At 49.3% G+C, this 16,486-nt stretch overlaps 1 protein-coding gene across 1 annotated transcript in view; it reads right to left on the bottom strand.

Annotated features, from left to right (window-relative positions):
- LOC103897204 (netrin-1) overlaps nucleotides 1–16,486 on the bottom strand; it is a gene marked incomplete at its 5' end in the record, with an annotated part of 53,078 nt that overhangs the window by 36,168 nt on the left and 424 nt on the right. Inside the window, one exon of the mRNA XM_019471501.1 lies at nucleotides 16,352–16,461. Within this exon, the coding sequence (XP_019327046.1) occupies nucleotides 16,352–16,461 (110 nt within the window). The remainder of the gene's footprint in view (nucleotides 1–16,351; nucleotides 16,462–16,486) is intronic.

The following is a 16,486-nucleotide window of genomic DNA, read 5'->3' as shown; positions in this document are numbered from 1 at the left end:
TGTTTGTTAAAAAAAAAAAAAAAAGCCAAAAAAAAAAAAAAAGCATCGGGGCTTGTTATCATCACTGCTCCAAAAGGATTATGGCCTCACACATTTGTTAACAGCCCTGATTTCTAAGAGCTGCAAGCGCCGTGCCAGACTGTGGTCTGCCCCTGCTGAGTGGTGGCAGGGAAAGGCAGGAAAGCTTTCCTTTTCTTGTGCAGCATCCTCGGGAAGGAGCCAGCCAAAACCCTCCCTGGGGAGCACTGATCCTGCTCTTCTTCTGCCCCTCAGGGGAGCTGCCTGCCAGAAAGAGGGTCTGGGGGAAAACCTGCCTGTCCTGGTTTTGGCTGGGATAGAGTTAATTTTGCCCCCTGCCCCCACTGCCCAAAACCTGGAGGGGGCTGGTCTGTGGGTCAGGACCAGTTCGAGTGTCTCCATGGGCTCCAGCAGCTGGGCTTGGCTTTCAAACACCCCCAAATCCCCCAAATTGAGCATATCACTCCCATGAGGGTTTGTGCTAGACCCTGCAAGGCTTCTTGGTTTGTCTTGCACCCCCCCTGGCTCTGAGACACCCTAAATCTGCCTCATTGGGGACGGCAGATCACATCCCGCGTTCATTCGTGTTGGCTGTCCAAGTTTTGGTGTTTGGCTGGAGCTTCCTTCCAACCTGCCCCAGCACCATCCTGCTTCTGCTCCCTGCACCAGCATCCCCCAGTTTGATCTTTACTGGGCAGCAGCTCCCAGGCTGGTCTTCCTCTCAGCAGGGTTTGGATGGTGCTTGGAGCCCCCCTGCACTGGGATGTCCCCTTCTCCCTGCACGGGGCATCCCGTCCCCACGCAGCCCACCCCAGAGCACGAGCAAACTGCCGCCGTCCCCCGGCTCCGCCAGTGCTGGACGGGAAGAGACCAAGCCTTGCCAAAACCTGATGATTTTTCACATGGGAGGGAAAAAAAAAAACCCAACATCAAAGCTTTTACTTCTTTTCTCCTCCTTCCCTAACACTTCTGATTTGGGGTTTTTGATTAGAAGTCCTACTCTCCCCCCGCCTTGAGCTGCCTCTGGGAACAAGCCACTTGCAAACCTGCCCAAGGTGGAAAACCTGCTTTTCTATCAAACCCAGTTTTGATTGGAAAAGTTTTAGCAAAGTTTAGGTGGGAAAACCTGCACGCTGCAGCCCCAAGGGATGGCCTCAATATTGCTGGGGAAGAGGAAATAAAAATACATTAAGCAAGAGCCTGAAGAAGGAACAGGACAGAAAAGAGTTAAAGAAGAGCAGAGAGGCAGGAGTTAATACAAAAATAAGCAAATCAGGGAAGGGTTACACAAGAAGAGGCAAAGGGCAGGAGGATGGGGAGGAACATGCCTCATGTTTCAGGCGTCCCCTCTGGGGCTGCGCGTGCTCGTTTCAGGCATCGCCTGCAAACCCCCATCCTGTGAGTAATCCTCCCCCATGTGAACGGATTGCACTGATTTCAGTGGGACCGCTTGGATGAGAATGAAAAAAACCTCCTTCCCTAACACTTCTGATTTGGGGTTTTTGATTAGAAGTCCTACTCTCCCCCCGCCTTGAGCTGCCTCTGGGAACAAGCCACTTGCAAACCTGCCCAAGGTGGAAAACTTGCTTTTCTATCAAACCCAGTTTTTATTGGAAAAGTTTTAGCAAAGTTTAGGTGGGAAAACCTGCACGCTGCAGCCCCAAGGGATGGCCTCAATATTGCTGGGGAAGAGGAAATAAAAATACATTAAGCAAGAGCCTGAAGAAGGAACAGGACAGAAAAGAGTTAAAGAAGAGCAGAGAGGCAGGAGTTAATACAAAAATAAGCAAATCAGGGAAGGGTTACACAAGAAGAGGCAAAGGGCAGGAGGATGGGGAGGAACATGCCTCATGTTTCAGGCGTCCCCTCTGGGGCTGCGCGTGCTCGTTTCAGGCATCGCCTGCAAACCCCCATCCTGTGAGTAATCCTCCCCCATGTGAACGGATTGCACTGATTTCAGTGGGACCGCTTGGATGAGAGATGAAAAAAAAAAGAGGAAAAAAAAAGGGAAAAAAGCCTTCGTGATGAGTAAGATTTACAGAATCAGGCTCTTGGAGGACGGGCTGCAGAACACAGAGCGCTCTTTTGGACACCACATAAATAAATAGCGATGCTGCTGCTTCCTTCCCTCATGAGGTAATGCCTCACCACAGCTTGTCCAAAGCTGCCGTGGTTATTTTTACAGCCGTATCTGTCTGAGGTTGTCTACTCTCTCCCCAAGCCAGGCTCCTTCGAGGGCTCTGCGGCATGGGTGTTAGCCGTGTCTCCATGGGCACGCGCGATGTACCCAAGGTTACAGAGTAGACAAGTGGCGGAGGAGCTGGGAATCACCAGCCCTTGGTCCAGGACCTCACCAGGAGAAACCCCTGGCTGATTGCTGACAGCTCCCTTGACACGCTGTGGGGTAAATCCTCTCTGGGAGTAGGGATGTGCTTTCTGCCACCGGTCCCCAACTCTTTGTTGCAGCACAGGAGCCTGCGAGTCCGGGACGACTGCCTTGGGCAGCAGTGCTCCGGCTCCTTGAACGCCTGACCTCATTTTGACTTTTCTATCTTCCAGAAAACTCTCCGAATCAGCAGCAACTCAACCCTCCTGGCACGGGGAGGCAGGAGGTGGTCTAAGCAGTGTCTGCAGATGTACATTTGCCGTCCCTGTCCCGGAGGAACTGAACCAGTGCCAGCAATTAGGAGCAATTAAAGGCAATTTGCAGTTCCCTGGCCAGTGCAAACACTTGCAGCCAGCAATTACAGGCTCTTCTCCTTCCCCAGCCATGGAGTAGCTGGGCTGCTGGTGGTTAATGCTGATTTTTCCAGTACAGTTCAAATTCCTTTGGGTTGTAATCCCAAACTGAGGAAAGACTGCACTAGAGTTGCAAAGGGGGTGTGATTGGTGCAAGCACCCCTTTGGCATCCTCACCGCCTTTCTGATAGGCACCTTTTTGTTCACAAAACTTGTTTTCATGCCCGGACTTCTCTGGGTGCAAGTGTTTGTCCATCACCCACCGCGATGCATAATATCAGCAGTCCTCTGCACGGAGCCGAGCAGAGACCATGAGGCACCAGAGCTGCGAAAACCTCACTGATCAGGAAATGAGGGTGCCTGGGCCACCACTGGAGATAATAAGGGGGATAACAGATGATTTGTCCTCTGTATCCTCATGCCTTGCTTAAAAGAATCACTCCACAGAGGAGGATGCAATGGTGCGGTGGGTTGAGTTGGGAGAGGAGCAAACAGGAATGACGTTGGTGCAAGAAAACAGCGTGTCTTTAGTCTGCTAGCTCACACAGCAGCAGGGGGAAGGAAAATAACTGTCATGATTTAGTTCTTTCAGAAAGTCTTTAAGAAAAATCTTCAATGAGTGTCTGTGGCAGAGATGACCAGGAATTACTAGTGAAAAATGAAGTCATTTTGGGCTTAAAAATCTGGCTGTGGGGGAGAAAACAAGGAGCAGGAGTATATGGTGAGGTTTTAATGGGGAATGAGGGTAGCAATGGGGGTGCCTCTGCCCACAGAAGCTGATTTTTCTTATATAATAACCATGACCTGGAAAGCAGGGAGCTAACAGCATTTCTATGTGATCACCTTCAGCTTGGCTAGTCCAGACGTGCGGAGACCACGTAGGTCTTCTGTGAGACCTACCCACGCTGGCCGAATGGGTGAGGGGGGTAGCAGACAAAAAACAGTGCGCAGAAGGAGGCGTGATTGGAAGGAGGGAACAGGATGGATCATACACGCTGAAGGGTCCCAATTAACTGCAACCACTCCAGGAAAAGATCTAGGAGTCAATGAAACATCTGGCTGATTGCAACGGAGCTCAGAAGAGCAACAAGATAGTAGGGTGTATTATGAAAGGCGTAGAGAGTAACACTGAATATAATATCATGACACTATAGAAATCAATAGTACGTCCTCAGCTGGGAAACTGGAGTGAAAGGCAGGGAGAGGCACCCATCTGAGGGCGATGGAAAAGATTAGAAATGCCTTGCCAAGAGACGATGGAGGGATGCCAAGTAATGCACAGCGCCGAGAAGGTCAGACAGGTGCTCCTCTTCACTGGTCCTTAAAATACGGAACAAAGGGACATTCAGTGCATTTAAAAGGCAACCTTTTTCAATGATAAAAGGAAATGCTTCTTTGCACTGCACGTAATTAACTCGTAGAACTCATGCTACGAGACACCATGGCAAAGGCCCAACAGGATTAGATAGGCCTATGAATGAGAACATCTGTAGTTACATTAGTTGGGATTAATATATATACGGATATAAGCACTCCAAGCCAGCTACTAACTGCCTGCAGTTAGGAAGAGATTTCCCCTGGCGGCATGCTATTGCAAAACTGTCTGTCGTAGAGTTTTATATCTCTGTCTGAAGTTTCCAAGACAAGCCACTATTATATGCATGAATCCGCTCGAGCATAGACAACGGTGCATTTCTATGCTTCAGCTGAGATTTGACCGGTTTAGAACTAAAAAAATACCTGAAAGAAAATCTTAGTACCATGCATAAAAGGATGTAAAATGCCCTGGAAAAGTGGCTGAACTTGCTGGGATGTCTCTGGCCCACTGAAGGCTGACAAATAGCATGACAAAAATGCAAATATTTTTCCACCCCTGAATTTTGGTCGGAGGTATTCCCAGCTGCTAACCTTCCCCCACACACGTGTGTTGAAAGGTAAACAGAGGGATAAATCTCCAGGCTTAGCTCTCTTCAAGTGTGACCTTTTTTGAGAAGGTACCTGAAAGGACCTGCATTTTTGGAGAATTAGCATCTTCCTGTTTTCGGGGAAGCTGTTTCCTTGGGAGGTTTTCAGAATGATGAAAAATCCGTTTGACTGAACACCAGAAAAAGGCTTGATTTCACGGGGTGTCCAGATTTCCTCTTGTCACACTGTATCTGCAATGATAACATACGTTGCAGGGCTCCTAGATTTAAAAGCCCGAAGTGTGAGTGCTTTACCTTGTGCCGTACACTAAGCAGTAAAACAGCAATGCATTAAGCTGGAAAAAACCACCTCAATTTGCAATAGTCATTGATGAATGTTCCTGTATGGAGAAAGAACCTTCTTCAGGAAATCACGCTCAGTTTTAAGTATGAATTTATGTCCCAGGTAGCCAATGTGCCTTAGGTACTCATTTATATTTAACCATGCTTTTAATGCTTTTCCAGAATCATGGCCAAAATTGCCTCCCTTTGGTTGCTTTCCTTCTTTCCTCCAAAGACTCCAACTGGAGTAAAAAATGTGGCTACGGAAGCTTTCTGCTGGAAAAAAGTGCACCAAAATCAAGCTTCTTGTATGGATGCTTTGATTCCGACAATATTTTAAACAGCAAAATGTCAAAACAACTCGACTTAAATTTGCCTGTTGTTTGAATAGCGCAGCCCATGTCATCCTGATGCAGTAAACATATTTCACTTAGTCTTATGTTTTAGCATTTAGAGGTGTGGTGCAGATATCATTACTTAAGCAAGCTTTTTTTGTAGTTGTAGCGTTATTTTTTTCCTGCTCCACTGTCTTTAGTAACTCGGGTACTTTAAATCTTGGTTCCAGTGAACACATCTGCCTAGGGAATGCGAGGTGTGAGAAACTCCTGGGGTGGGTCCAGTTGTCCCCCTATAGCTGTAATCCATCTCAAAGGTGACCCCAGCCTTAAAGCTGTCCCAAAGACCTGACCTGGGCAGGCTTTTTTTAGCAGGTTTTCTTTGGCTCCTGTGTTTGGAGAAACAATTCAGAACAAGCTGTGCTCCTTCCTTTGGAGACCTACCCTGGTTATTTGTCCATGGGTGAGGAGAGTTATGATCTGATGTCTGTGCACCTAGGCGGTGCAGAGAGGTTTATGCTGGCTCTGGGGACAGATCCTGCAGGGATGGACAAGACCATATTTAATGGCAGAGCATCTCCACCATGGGTGGCACATCCTGCAAATCCCACAGATTTATGTCACGGGGAAAAGAAACTGTGCTATTTAATGTGTACCCATACAGTCTGGCCCCAGCTAGTTTTCTAACCAGAAGCAGAGGTTGAAATGGCTCCGTGTTAACTCTGAATACTAATAATGGCTTTAAACATTAGCTGCTAACTGCTTTGCAATGAGATCGTCAGCTTGTCTGCAATATTGTGAACCAGATTTAGTTCTCCAAAGGATCACGTTCAAGCACAATGTCCTTCAGCACATTCTCTTGGAGATTTAAAGGTTTCTTGCCAGCAGAAAATGAATTCCCCCTTTTATCAGGCAAAGCCAAATAATCTCTTGGCGTTTCACAGTGTCCCTCCTCCTGTGCCGCTTCTCAGAGCTCTCCCATTTCTTCCTCCTGAACTGGCACTTGGGGAAGCCAAGGGCTTTGGCGCCCTGTGGTTTGGGCCAAATTTCACAGATTAGACCTTGTCTTTGTCTTCTCCGCAACAAGTAACAGACAGGGCCCACAATGCCTCCACTGAGCAGGAGTCACCGCTAATCTGGAGGGGGCTTTGAACCACGGTAATAAATCCACTTTTTGGGCAGGTGCGCTATGGGCAGGCATTAGTGATACAGACAATAAGACAATTACGGCAGCACTTTCCAAAATGCTCGAAAATCCTCTTGTTAAAAAATCGTTAAAAATTCCCCTGTCATCTTGGAGCTCCACCTTTCGGGTGATCGCAGCGGAGCCGGAGAAGCCGCCAGGGAGAGTGGTGGGAATGCTGAGACAGCCAGGGATGAAGCACTGGGGCTTCCTTCTCCCCGCTTTGCTAGCAGAACTTGGGTTTTGTCATGGAGGATGTCATCCCTTTTATTTTTCCATCTAAAAATGTCAAGTCTGGTCAAAGACCCCCGGGGGCAGCTCTAGCCAGGCAGAGAGCAGCTTAGTGGGGCACAGTCCCTGGGCACGGTGTCCTCATGGCTCTAAAGCAAAATAAGGCTCAACCTGCTCTCATGGGAGACATTGCATGAGGAAGAGTGGGTTGGAAAATACTTTTATTGAGGAAAGAAAAAAGGTAAATGTTTTCTCCTCCTGATGCATTTTTAGCCTGACTCCTGAGGAAATGAGGTTCCTACAAGTGTATTCTCCCACTAATAATATTTCAATCAAATCTGGCAGCAGAGCAAAAGTCTCAGAGATAAGGAGGTTGCCACAGGCCTCACAAAATGAGGCAGTTGGGTAGATGAGATAGAAACCTTAGAAAAAGCTCAGCACAGGGGGATCCCTTCGGTGTGCACAGCCCTTATCAGACACTAAAGCATCCACAGTGGGGAGAGCCCCCCTAACGCCCCAAGTGCCCACGAAAAATTGAGAGCTCCTGGGGCATAAATCCAGGCCACTGATTTGTGATGCTCTGAGAAAAAAGCCTTTTCATTTTAGTATGCTCAAAATCAGAACAGGGCACGCGGGTGAGCAGGACTGAACTTTGTTTTAATGTTCAGGACCTGAGAGCCTGGAGGACTTTTCACTCTTGAGAACTGATCTGAAGCAGGAAATTATCTCAACAGTTTGAAAATATTTATGGGGAAGGCAAATTATTCCTTTTCTTTCCTCTATCTTGGAGATACACAAAGGTCTGGCTGCGCAAATGAATTTAGCAACTTTTGTTCTTAACCTGAGACTTGTGATGGAGAACTGGGTTTTAGCTTGTTTTTTTTTTTTAATAGGGTGCAAGTTCCCCTCAATTGTGTCGCACCCTGCCACTTCTGAAAAACCACAGTCCAAACCTGCCCTTCGGAATTGCTTATGGATGTATTTCTGCTGAAAAACCAAACCCAAAAAGTTTTGAAGGTGGTCGGCCCCAAATTTAGCCAGTAAAACTCCTCTCAGGCACCATCATTGCAAGGATGGGATTTTTCAGAAATGCAGTGCTTCTGGCAGGGAATCAACACTGTCTACATTTTCCTAATAAGCTGGATCATCCAAATGTCTAGCATGGATTTGGGACTCAGCCATGAGCTATATCACCCCTCTGAAGGTGCTGGGGGAAAGGTTTCTAGGCTGCAATGGAGAGCTCAAGGTCCTTCAGAGAGTCTCTGGCTGAGCCTCCTCCATCGCACGTCTTCGCTCCCCAGAATCAGCAGAGCATCTCGCCCTGACCTCTGCAAGCCCCACGCAGTGCTGGCAGTTTCTGCCATGGCTTTTACCCTTTCTGGGGGCTCTTTGGGTTCTTTTTCAGCTCATCCTTTCATGGGGCTGTTCCTCCCTCTCGTGCTAGAATTGATGAAGGTCTCCCGTTGCAGCGGAGATCCATCTCTAAACCGGCTCACCTGGTGGTATCCTTCTCCCGGGAGATGGTGCTTTGGGTCCTGGTTTTACCCATTTGGGTGGAAGAAGCAACTGGTGGGTGCTTTTGTGGGAGAGCATCTTCAGGAGCATGGCACATGGGGCATCGCCGGGGCCCTGAGTGCATCTCCCGCAGGAGTGGGTGCTCTCAACTGGGCTGGGGACGCCGAGCGGACACATCAGAACCGCGCTCCGGAGTTTATGCTGCAGGTCAGGCCCCCGCCTGGTGACACGCTGTCTTGTTTACGTCCAGATGTCTTTCCAGCCCGTTTGAAGATATGTCAAAAGTCCCTTCCACACCTCCCCTTCCCTAAACTGCGTCTGTTTCAAATTTGCCTTTAAATGCAAGTTAGTCTCTACCAATTCAGCAAAGTCCAAAAGACGCTCCTAGAAGAGAGGGGAGCTGTGCTGAAAAGGGCTCTGGAAGTGCCGACGTGGCTTTTTGGAGGAGAATGGAGGGCCCAGGCTAAGAAGCAGCCCCCCTCCATTAGTACTGCCGCGGGGCTGGGGTGCACAGCGTCTGCCCAGCCCAGCAGGAGAGTCCAGGCTTGCAGGGGAGTTGAATCATGCAGCAAAACACGCCTGGGTGGGAGCAATATGTGAAATTATTGACTTCTCTTGGAGCTTGAAGACAGCTGCAGCTTAAGGAAATTTTTGGCATGGAGGTGATTTTGCTCTGATCTTATCACCAGGCACAAACAAACCTCTCTCTTTCTTCTTTTTTTCCTCTCTTTTTTTTTAAATTTTCCTTTTTTATTTTTGGTTAATGACCTTCTAAGCCAACGTCTGGAGACTGTAGCAGACCAGAGACCCCCGGCATGTGCACTTCTTCTGGGATGTGGATGGCAGAGCCTCCTTGCCCACAGTGGTCCCCCTTGGTGCTCTCCCAGCCCCCAGAGGGGGGTCTCCTACCAGTCCCCTGTGCTTGCTCCGAGCATCCAGGTTTCAATCCCAGACTGCCTAAAATATATTCCACTGAAAGCAAGTATCTGTTTAAATGCTGCTGTATGCTGGGAGGTAGCACTGATCGTAAGTCAGGGAGAGAGAAAGTCACCCATGAATTTCTGGTAAGACCAGACAGCAGGATTTTATCCGCGTCCCAGTTAATAACGGAGAACTAACACCAATAGTGGAGCTCTTTCAGGGGGAGATATGCAGAGGAGCAAGAAGTACAACTGCTTCAGATCACTGGTGGCTACAAACATGAAACTGGAACATGATATCTGTGGTCCCTAAATGTGTGTCCCGGTGCGTGGCACCATCCCCGTGCACTGCATGGAGTTGGTGGAGCTGCCCTGGTCTGGGGGAAAGGGCTGTGCACGGCTCCGACATTTGGTTTGTTCCTCACTGATGGCTCACATAGATCAGACTTAATTAGAAAGTCTTTGGAACTGGAAGGGAAAGCATGCATGGAAGGGAAAGCAGGATGAAGGCTGGCACATGGAGCCCCATCTGGCTTGAAACAATTAGGAAGTGTCTCAGTCACTGGGTTTGCCACAGGAATATTCCACTGCTGCGACACAGCAAACTCTTCCCACTCCGGCTCGCACAGAAGCGGCTGCTTAATTTGACATAGCTGCTCACATGTCATAAAAATCATGGATGTTTAAAAGCTGGCACATCAAGGTAGACATGTTGCGTTGAGCTCAAGTCTTCATTAAAAAAAACCCTACTCCTTTTCCATGTTTTCACACTACAAACTCAAAACAGTTTAAGATTTTCTCTAATAATCATGTCCCTTCTTTGCTTTGGGACCCTTCCAGCCCAAGCAGGTGAATGGTGCGGCTCTGCTCTGGGCCGTGGAGGTGCCATGGAGGTGGTGGCACTTGGTGGCAGTGGCACTCAAGCTTCCTGCGCTGCCCCAGGACACTTCCACGCAGCGACCCATGTCGCTTAAAGCTGCATTTCTATAAACTTTCTCCAACTGCTTTGTGTGTGCCTGGGGGGTGGCTGATGACAAGTTTTAGATGCAGAAACCATAAATCAGTGCTCAGCACTTAGAATAATATCAATATAAAGAATTATGGGGCTTTGGGGAAGGGGGTGACTGAGGCATAGTCACTAACAAATCCAGTATAGAAATACAGCTAGAAAATTGTTCTCGCAGCAGTGGAAGAGCATGCCCTATGGAGAAAATAAAGTCTGTGTTTGTCAGATCAATGCCTTGAAAGTTTGGACTTTCTCCAGTGATGTGATTTCTCAGAGGTGACCAAGCCTTCACACAAGAACTCGATCCAAGCCCTGCCAGCACTACGAGTTGGCTCTTCTCTCATCTACACGATAGCTCCAGCTGGTCTTCAAAGAGGAAGAAAAGGAGAAAAGGAAAGGAAGGAAGCTTGATAATTAAAGACAACTCCCTGGAGGGAATTAATAGAAAGTATTGCCTTGGACTTTGCCTTGTGAAACCACAAATGAGCTAGACTAGAGAGGGACATCAATGTGAGGTTGCTCTGGGAAAAGGAGCATCTCTCTTAGGATGCACTTCGCCTCCTCCTAAGGTGGACACCAAGGGTAGATCCCCTGCACTGATGCCCAGCAGTGACGGGGTCCCTGCAGTGGCAGGAGGGAGGCTGTGGGACCCACACAGCTGGGATACTCACTATGGACAAGGAAAGGCTGGGACAGGAGCCCTGCCAGGAGCCACCACTGGTGGCCGTGCTGCCCCAGGGAGCCCTGGTTTAGGGGTTTCAGCCAGGCCACTCCTACGTCTTTGGGATGTGTTAGCTGTGAGCTTGCCTAACCCCACTTAGCTGTGGATTGGGGACCGTGGCGGCAGGGGACATCTCTGAGGCTGGAGGGATGCTGATCACAACTGAAACCTGCAGAGATGCACCATGGACAGGCTGATCTTCCTGTCCTACAGTAGGACATGGCTCGTGGGACACCAACAGTGGGACACCAGTACGCTGGTGGCAGCGAGCCTGTTGTCAGCCTCTGCCGTCTAATGTGGGTTTTAGCCCTGATGCCTCCTGCACCCCAACTTCTCAGTGGGGCTCCAGGCAGCAGGAAGAGGCTTCATCTCCCCTGGCTTCAGCCTTGTGGAAATGAGCTCTCTGCTCTAAGCTGGTCATGCAGCTCCCTCTATAGTCAGTGGAGAGAGATGGGGGACTTGTCCCTCTGTCCCTGTCATGAGGAGCTCTGCTCTCCTCTCCAGGCAACACAAGGAGCCAAAGGGGTTCAGCTGTGTTGGTCCCCCATACACTAAAAGCCTGCAGCTGGGTGGGAAGAAAATCTGCATCTACACCCATTAAATCAAGGATCGGAGGCCGAGCCCATGGGGACGGCACTCACCCTCTCTCTGCTTGAACCCAGACCGTCTCCAAAAAGCAAATGTGAAAGTCTTGAGCCTTTACAGGTCCAAGCTAGGACAGGCAGGTAGGCTGGGAGAGTTTTTTTTTTTTTTGCACAAGCCATTAAATAATCCTCCAACGCAGATGGAAAAGTCTGCCAGGCTCAGCACGGGTGTGGGGCTGCAACAGCACAGGGGAGGCAGGCGATCCCATTTTTTACCAAAAAACTGAGCCCTAATGAATATGACCTCTCCAGGTGCCAAATCCTGCCCCTCCACAAGGGGTTTACACTGGCAGCCTCAGCACAAGTGCATTCATAACGTGTATCATTTGTCATCTTTTCATCAAAAAGTGTGTAAATCCTTTCCCTGAAGTGCAGAGATGTTTTACAGCCAGGCTATAAAATCCTGCAGAGTCTCTGTTCCAATAGAATTACATTAGTGCCAATAATCTGGCAAATATCAGGAGTGAATTTAATCAAAAGAACTATCACCAGGGCCCTGATTTAAGGCAGCCCATGATGGAGCGGAGTGGACGGAGGTTTGCAGGACCCAGATGTGGAATTTCACTTGCAACGTCATTTGGAGCGGAGGGAAAGCAGAAGGAATGGGAAGCAGGGCTTCAGCGTTTTGGGAGTTCTTCATGCTCTCACAGAAATCAGTGAGAAAGGAGGAACAATTCGCCCTTATTCTGAGTTTTAAAAGATGAACATGTGAAATTTCTTATGTCTGGGTTTTTGTTGTTTCTCGGGACAGCCCACACACCTATGGAGTGTGCACAGGACCCAGGCTTTTGATGTATCTGCCACAGCAAAGGGCATCCTACTCCGGCGCCCGCTGGGATGAGCCCATCCATCCCCCATGGCCGAGGACCGCTGCTACCATCGGATTCCTTCAGCCCCAGAGTCCCCGTCTGGAGCCACACAGAGATCAGTTGTGCGGTCTGACCTCAAAACTCCGGGGGAGCCCGAGCCCTTGCTTGAGTAACTGGTGTCTCTGGGTTTGCCTGACCACCCACCCGCAGCAGTCACAGCCCTCCTTCAGCTCCCAGCTCCAGCCTGGCAGGCTCTGGCGCGCACCCAGCGTTGCCACTTCATGCAATATCCGTGCTCCATCTGTCATCAATTCCTTTGCATGTGGTTTGCAGACTTCATGCCATGCTCTGCCTGTTGCGTGGCTCTGCGACAGGGCATCTCTGACCACTGACAACTTTTTTGCTTTTAGCGTTTTTGCAAGAACATAACTGGAAGCAAATGCACAGGCAAGGAACATGGCATGGCTTCACCACTTTTAACCATCAGGGTAAGAGTCATCCTTAAAGCCCGACTTCTTATGCCTTCACCTGTGCTGCTAAGACAACTTCAGATCATTAAAAAAAATCTTTTAATTAAAAATTAGAATAGGTTTGGGTATTAGAAAACCAACTAGCCCTCCACCTGAGCAGAAGGGCACTGCCCAGCTCCACTTTCTGCTCCCCTTTTGCTGCCTGAGCCTCACACCATGCCCTGCAACATGTGTAAATGTTTGTGGCATTTTCTTTTTCTCCAAGTTAAAAAAAAAAGCACACATTGTGCAAGCATTTCTGCAATGTGATATTTTCACATAAATACCAAAACCAACCATTTAAAATAATGCAAGTCATGCCTCTATAATTTTCTGACGTTCGATGCATTATGATGTACGTAACCTAGTGCATAGGGTGGAGTGAGAGATGAGAAACACAAGTGAGAGGAAAGGCAGTTTAGCTGGATGTGCTGAATTAATGAAATTGAATTAATACAAAAATCTCTTCAGCAGCTCTTTCATGGAACATTTGCTGTGAGTTTGCCCGAGCTCACGCATGCTTGCCAGGGTGGCTGTGTGCTGCATGCTTCCTTGGCAGCTCTCTATCGGCTCACAAGGCACTGGTGCTCTATTATATGCGTTTGTTTAAATGTGTTACGTGTAGGACATGAACGGAGCAATGCGATGGTTGAAAGAATCAAGTCTTACAGAGAAAGCACAATCTGCTGGGTGAGATGAGACATCAGGCAGTTGTGAGGGAGATGGCAGATGCTACGGGATGGTTAATTCCTTAATTCTAAACACATTCGGTCAAGATGAGACTCTGGGAGAGCTTTGCCCATGGGCAGATGGCTTGGTGAGATGATAAATTAATATTGTTATCAATGGAGAAATGGCTGAAGTTGTTAGACAGTAGGGTTTGTTTTTTAAAAATGCCTGTTTTCAACAGTTATTTCAGAACAGTCCCTGAATCACGGGAGAAAAATAGAGGGAACATAAAATCCCCTGTGTCATAAACAGAGCTCAGGGAAACGAGTTTTCAAAGGAATGCCTTTGCTGTAGGAAACTTCATTTCGCCCGCTTTTGTATAGGACGATGGATTATGCCAACAATAAACCATTCCAACTACTGTGAAATTGTGCTAATAGCCTGCGAGTCAGGGAGCTGTTCATGCACCAGCATATTTTATTACATACCTTTGTATCTGTTAGCTCCAATAGCCACATTTTTGTTATAAACCGTGGGGGGTTGGAGAAGTATTTAAATTTGGGGATCTCAAATTTCAAGAGCAGGAGCGGTTCGAGAAGGCAGGGAGATGAGAAAAGGGCAATTGCAAAGAGCATTTAATAGAGCGAATGACCTAGTGACTGGGAAATTCAGCCTTAAAACATCACAGAGTGCCTCGCGAAGGCCAGCGTGCATCTTTCTGTGTGCTTGCCTGGGGAAACTGAGGCACAGCATGGCTCTGAGGTTTCCCACCCGCAGGCACCACCTGCCACCCAGCTGTGCTTTTTGGGTAAGAAAGACCACCGCGCTATCAGCCACGGAGAGGTTAGCAAGAGTGAGGGGCCAGGAGACAGCAAGGATAAATGGGCAGGAGAAGGGGAGCAGGCTGCCTGGCTGGGGAGGAGAGCTGGGAACAGCAGGAATGAGGAAGGTCCTGGGAAATGCCGGGGTCAATGAGGCAGAGAGGGTTAAGCGTGGACATCACTGCCAACACAGGGCAGGGACTGCCTTTTCCCGGGATGGACAGGGGATGGGATCTGCCCTACCCTGCTCCTTGCTCCCTGTGCTGATCCCAGAGGATCGGAATCCCTATGGATGCACAGCGACCCTGTGGCTGGGAAAGAGCACTCTTCTCCCCCAAATCCCACCATGTCCCCGGGAGCCCCCACGCTGGGGAGGCAGCCGGGATAAACCAGAGCCCTGGGAAGGCATTAACTGTGCTTGGGGAGGGGTGGAAATTCCCCCCACCACCCCGGCACCCCGAAAGCCTTTCTGGGGAGCAGGAAGGTAAATGAGAACTGGGCACTGGACATCAGCAAACGCCTCTGTGAGCATGTCGCTACCCCGGGGTGATGGATGCCCGCCTGCATTGCTGCCTGGTTCTGCTCGAGGAGAGCCCACGCCTTCACAATTTCCCTTTGTTTGCCTCAACCTAACGCGCTGTTACTTTGGCTGCGACCTGGCTGTGAAAGCAGAAATATGAACTTTATTACGACACATATCCGCTCGGGACCGGGGGGCAAGGCGCGGCCGCGCGCAGCAGGCAGCTCGCTGCCGGAGCAGGGGTCCGGCCGGGATGCTGGGTGTTGGGGCTCGTGTGGAATTGGCTCAGCCCCCCCTGCACCACTGCCTTCTGGCTCCTTGGACCCCGAAACAGCAGCTCCTCTCCCCCCCAGAGCCACAGGCTGGGTTCACATCCCACCAGCCCGCGCTTCAGCTGAAGCTGTAGCTTGTTAGCAACCTCAGTGCAGGGTGGGTCGAAAATGCCTCATTGAAATAGTTTTTACAAGGTGCAAAAAGGGGGAGTAAGGCTGTCTAAAGAAGTTATTTCTTTTTCTGCTTTGGCAAAGAATGTCTGTTTTCAGTGGAAAAAAAAAAACCCAAACCCATGAAGAAGCGTTTTCATTAAAAAATTTAAAACGCTGAAGACCCAAAGCTTTCCAGCCAAAAATACCCAACTCGGGCCAAAAAGCTTTCCGTTTCTTGTTGAAACGAGTCTTTAGAGAGAAAAGAGCTGAAAGTTTCTGCGGGAAACCCCAGCATCTTCTAATCTGGCTTTTGAATGTTTGCTTGATTCCTTTAGCTGTGTCTCAGGTTCAGGATTTATATCTCTTCCAGCAGACAGCCGAGAGTTAAAAAAGTTCATTTGCAGGATTTGCTCTTATTGCTGCTCCTGCCCCAGCTGAAGCCCTGCTTGCCTTCACATCCACCGTAGGAGAAGAGGAAACCTCAAAAAACTCCATTTGCTGAGCTCAAAATAAAATTGTTTCCTGTTTTACCGTTCTCGCCTCGTCCCGAGGAGCGAAATGTTTTGTGCGTGGGTTAAGCGCTGCCTGTGCCCCCAGCAGTGCTGGGGGCGAGAGTGGAGGGTGGGAGCAGGAGACGGGTGTTTGGAGGAGGCTGATCTACAGATGCTACATCTAACCCCGTACCTGGGATTTTGTGCAACTCTGCCCTTATATATGTGATGACCAAGTTAGCTGTGGCTATTGGAGCAGATGAAGCACGATTTATAAGTGATAAAACCTGAAATAATTTAAAGTCATCCTCAGCAGTGAGGACTTTTTGTATTTCGGTGGCCTCGTCCTCACCAGGAGGCTGGGGAGACCAGGGAGAGGTGATGGCAGGGAACGTGGGGGTAAGAAAAGTCATTTCAAGGGCTTGGTTTGGGAGAGGAAGGAACAGGAGGAGTTTGGCGAGAGCAAGAGCTGTGGAAGCAGGAGCAGCAGGAAGGGCTGGGAGAAGAAGGAGCCGTGCAGTCCTGGCAGTCCCACCCCCAACCCGGTACCTTTGCAGGCCTTGCGGTGGGAGATGGGCTTGCTGAGGTCCCGGTAGAAGCCCTCCTTGCAGTAGTGGCAGTGCCGCCCCGCAGTGTTGTGCCGGCAGTTGAGGCAGACGGCGCCAACCTTCCTGCCCCACAAGC

This window comes from Aptenodytes forsteri, unplaced genomic scaffold (genome assembly GCF_000699145.1).
Source record: "Aptenodytes forsteri isolate BGI_AS27 unplaced genomic scaffold, ASM69914v1 Scaffold2098, whole genome shotgun sequence".
Lineage (NCBI taxonomy): Eukaryota > Metazoa > Chordata > Aves > Sphenisciformes > Spheniscidae > Aptenodytes > Aptenodytes forsteri.
The sequence above is the reverse complement of the archived record's forward strand: the minus strand, read 5'-3'. Positions and strand labels throughout refer to the sequence as shown.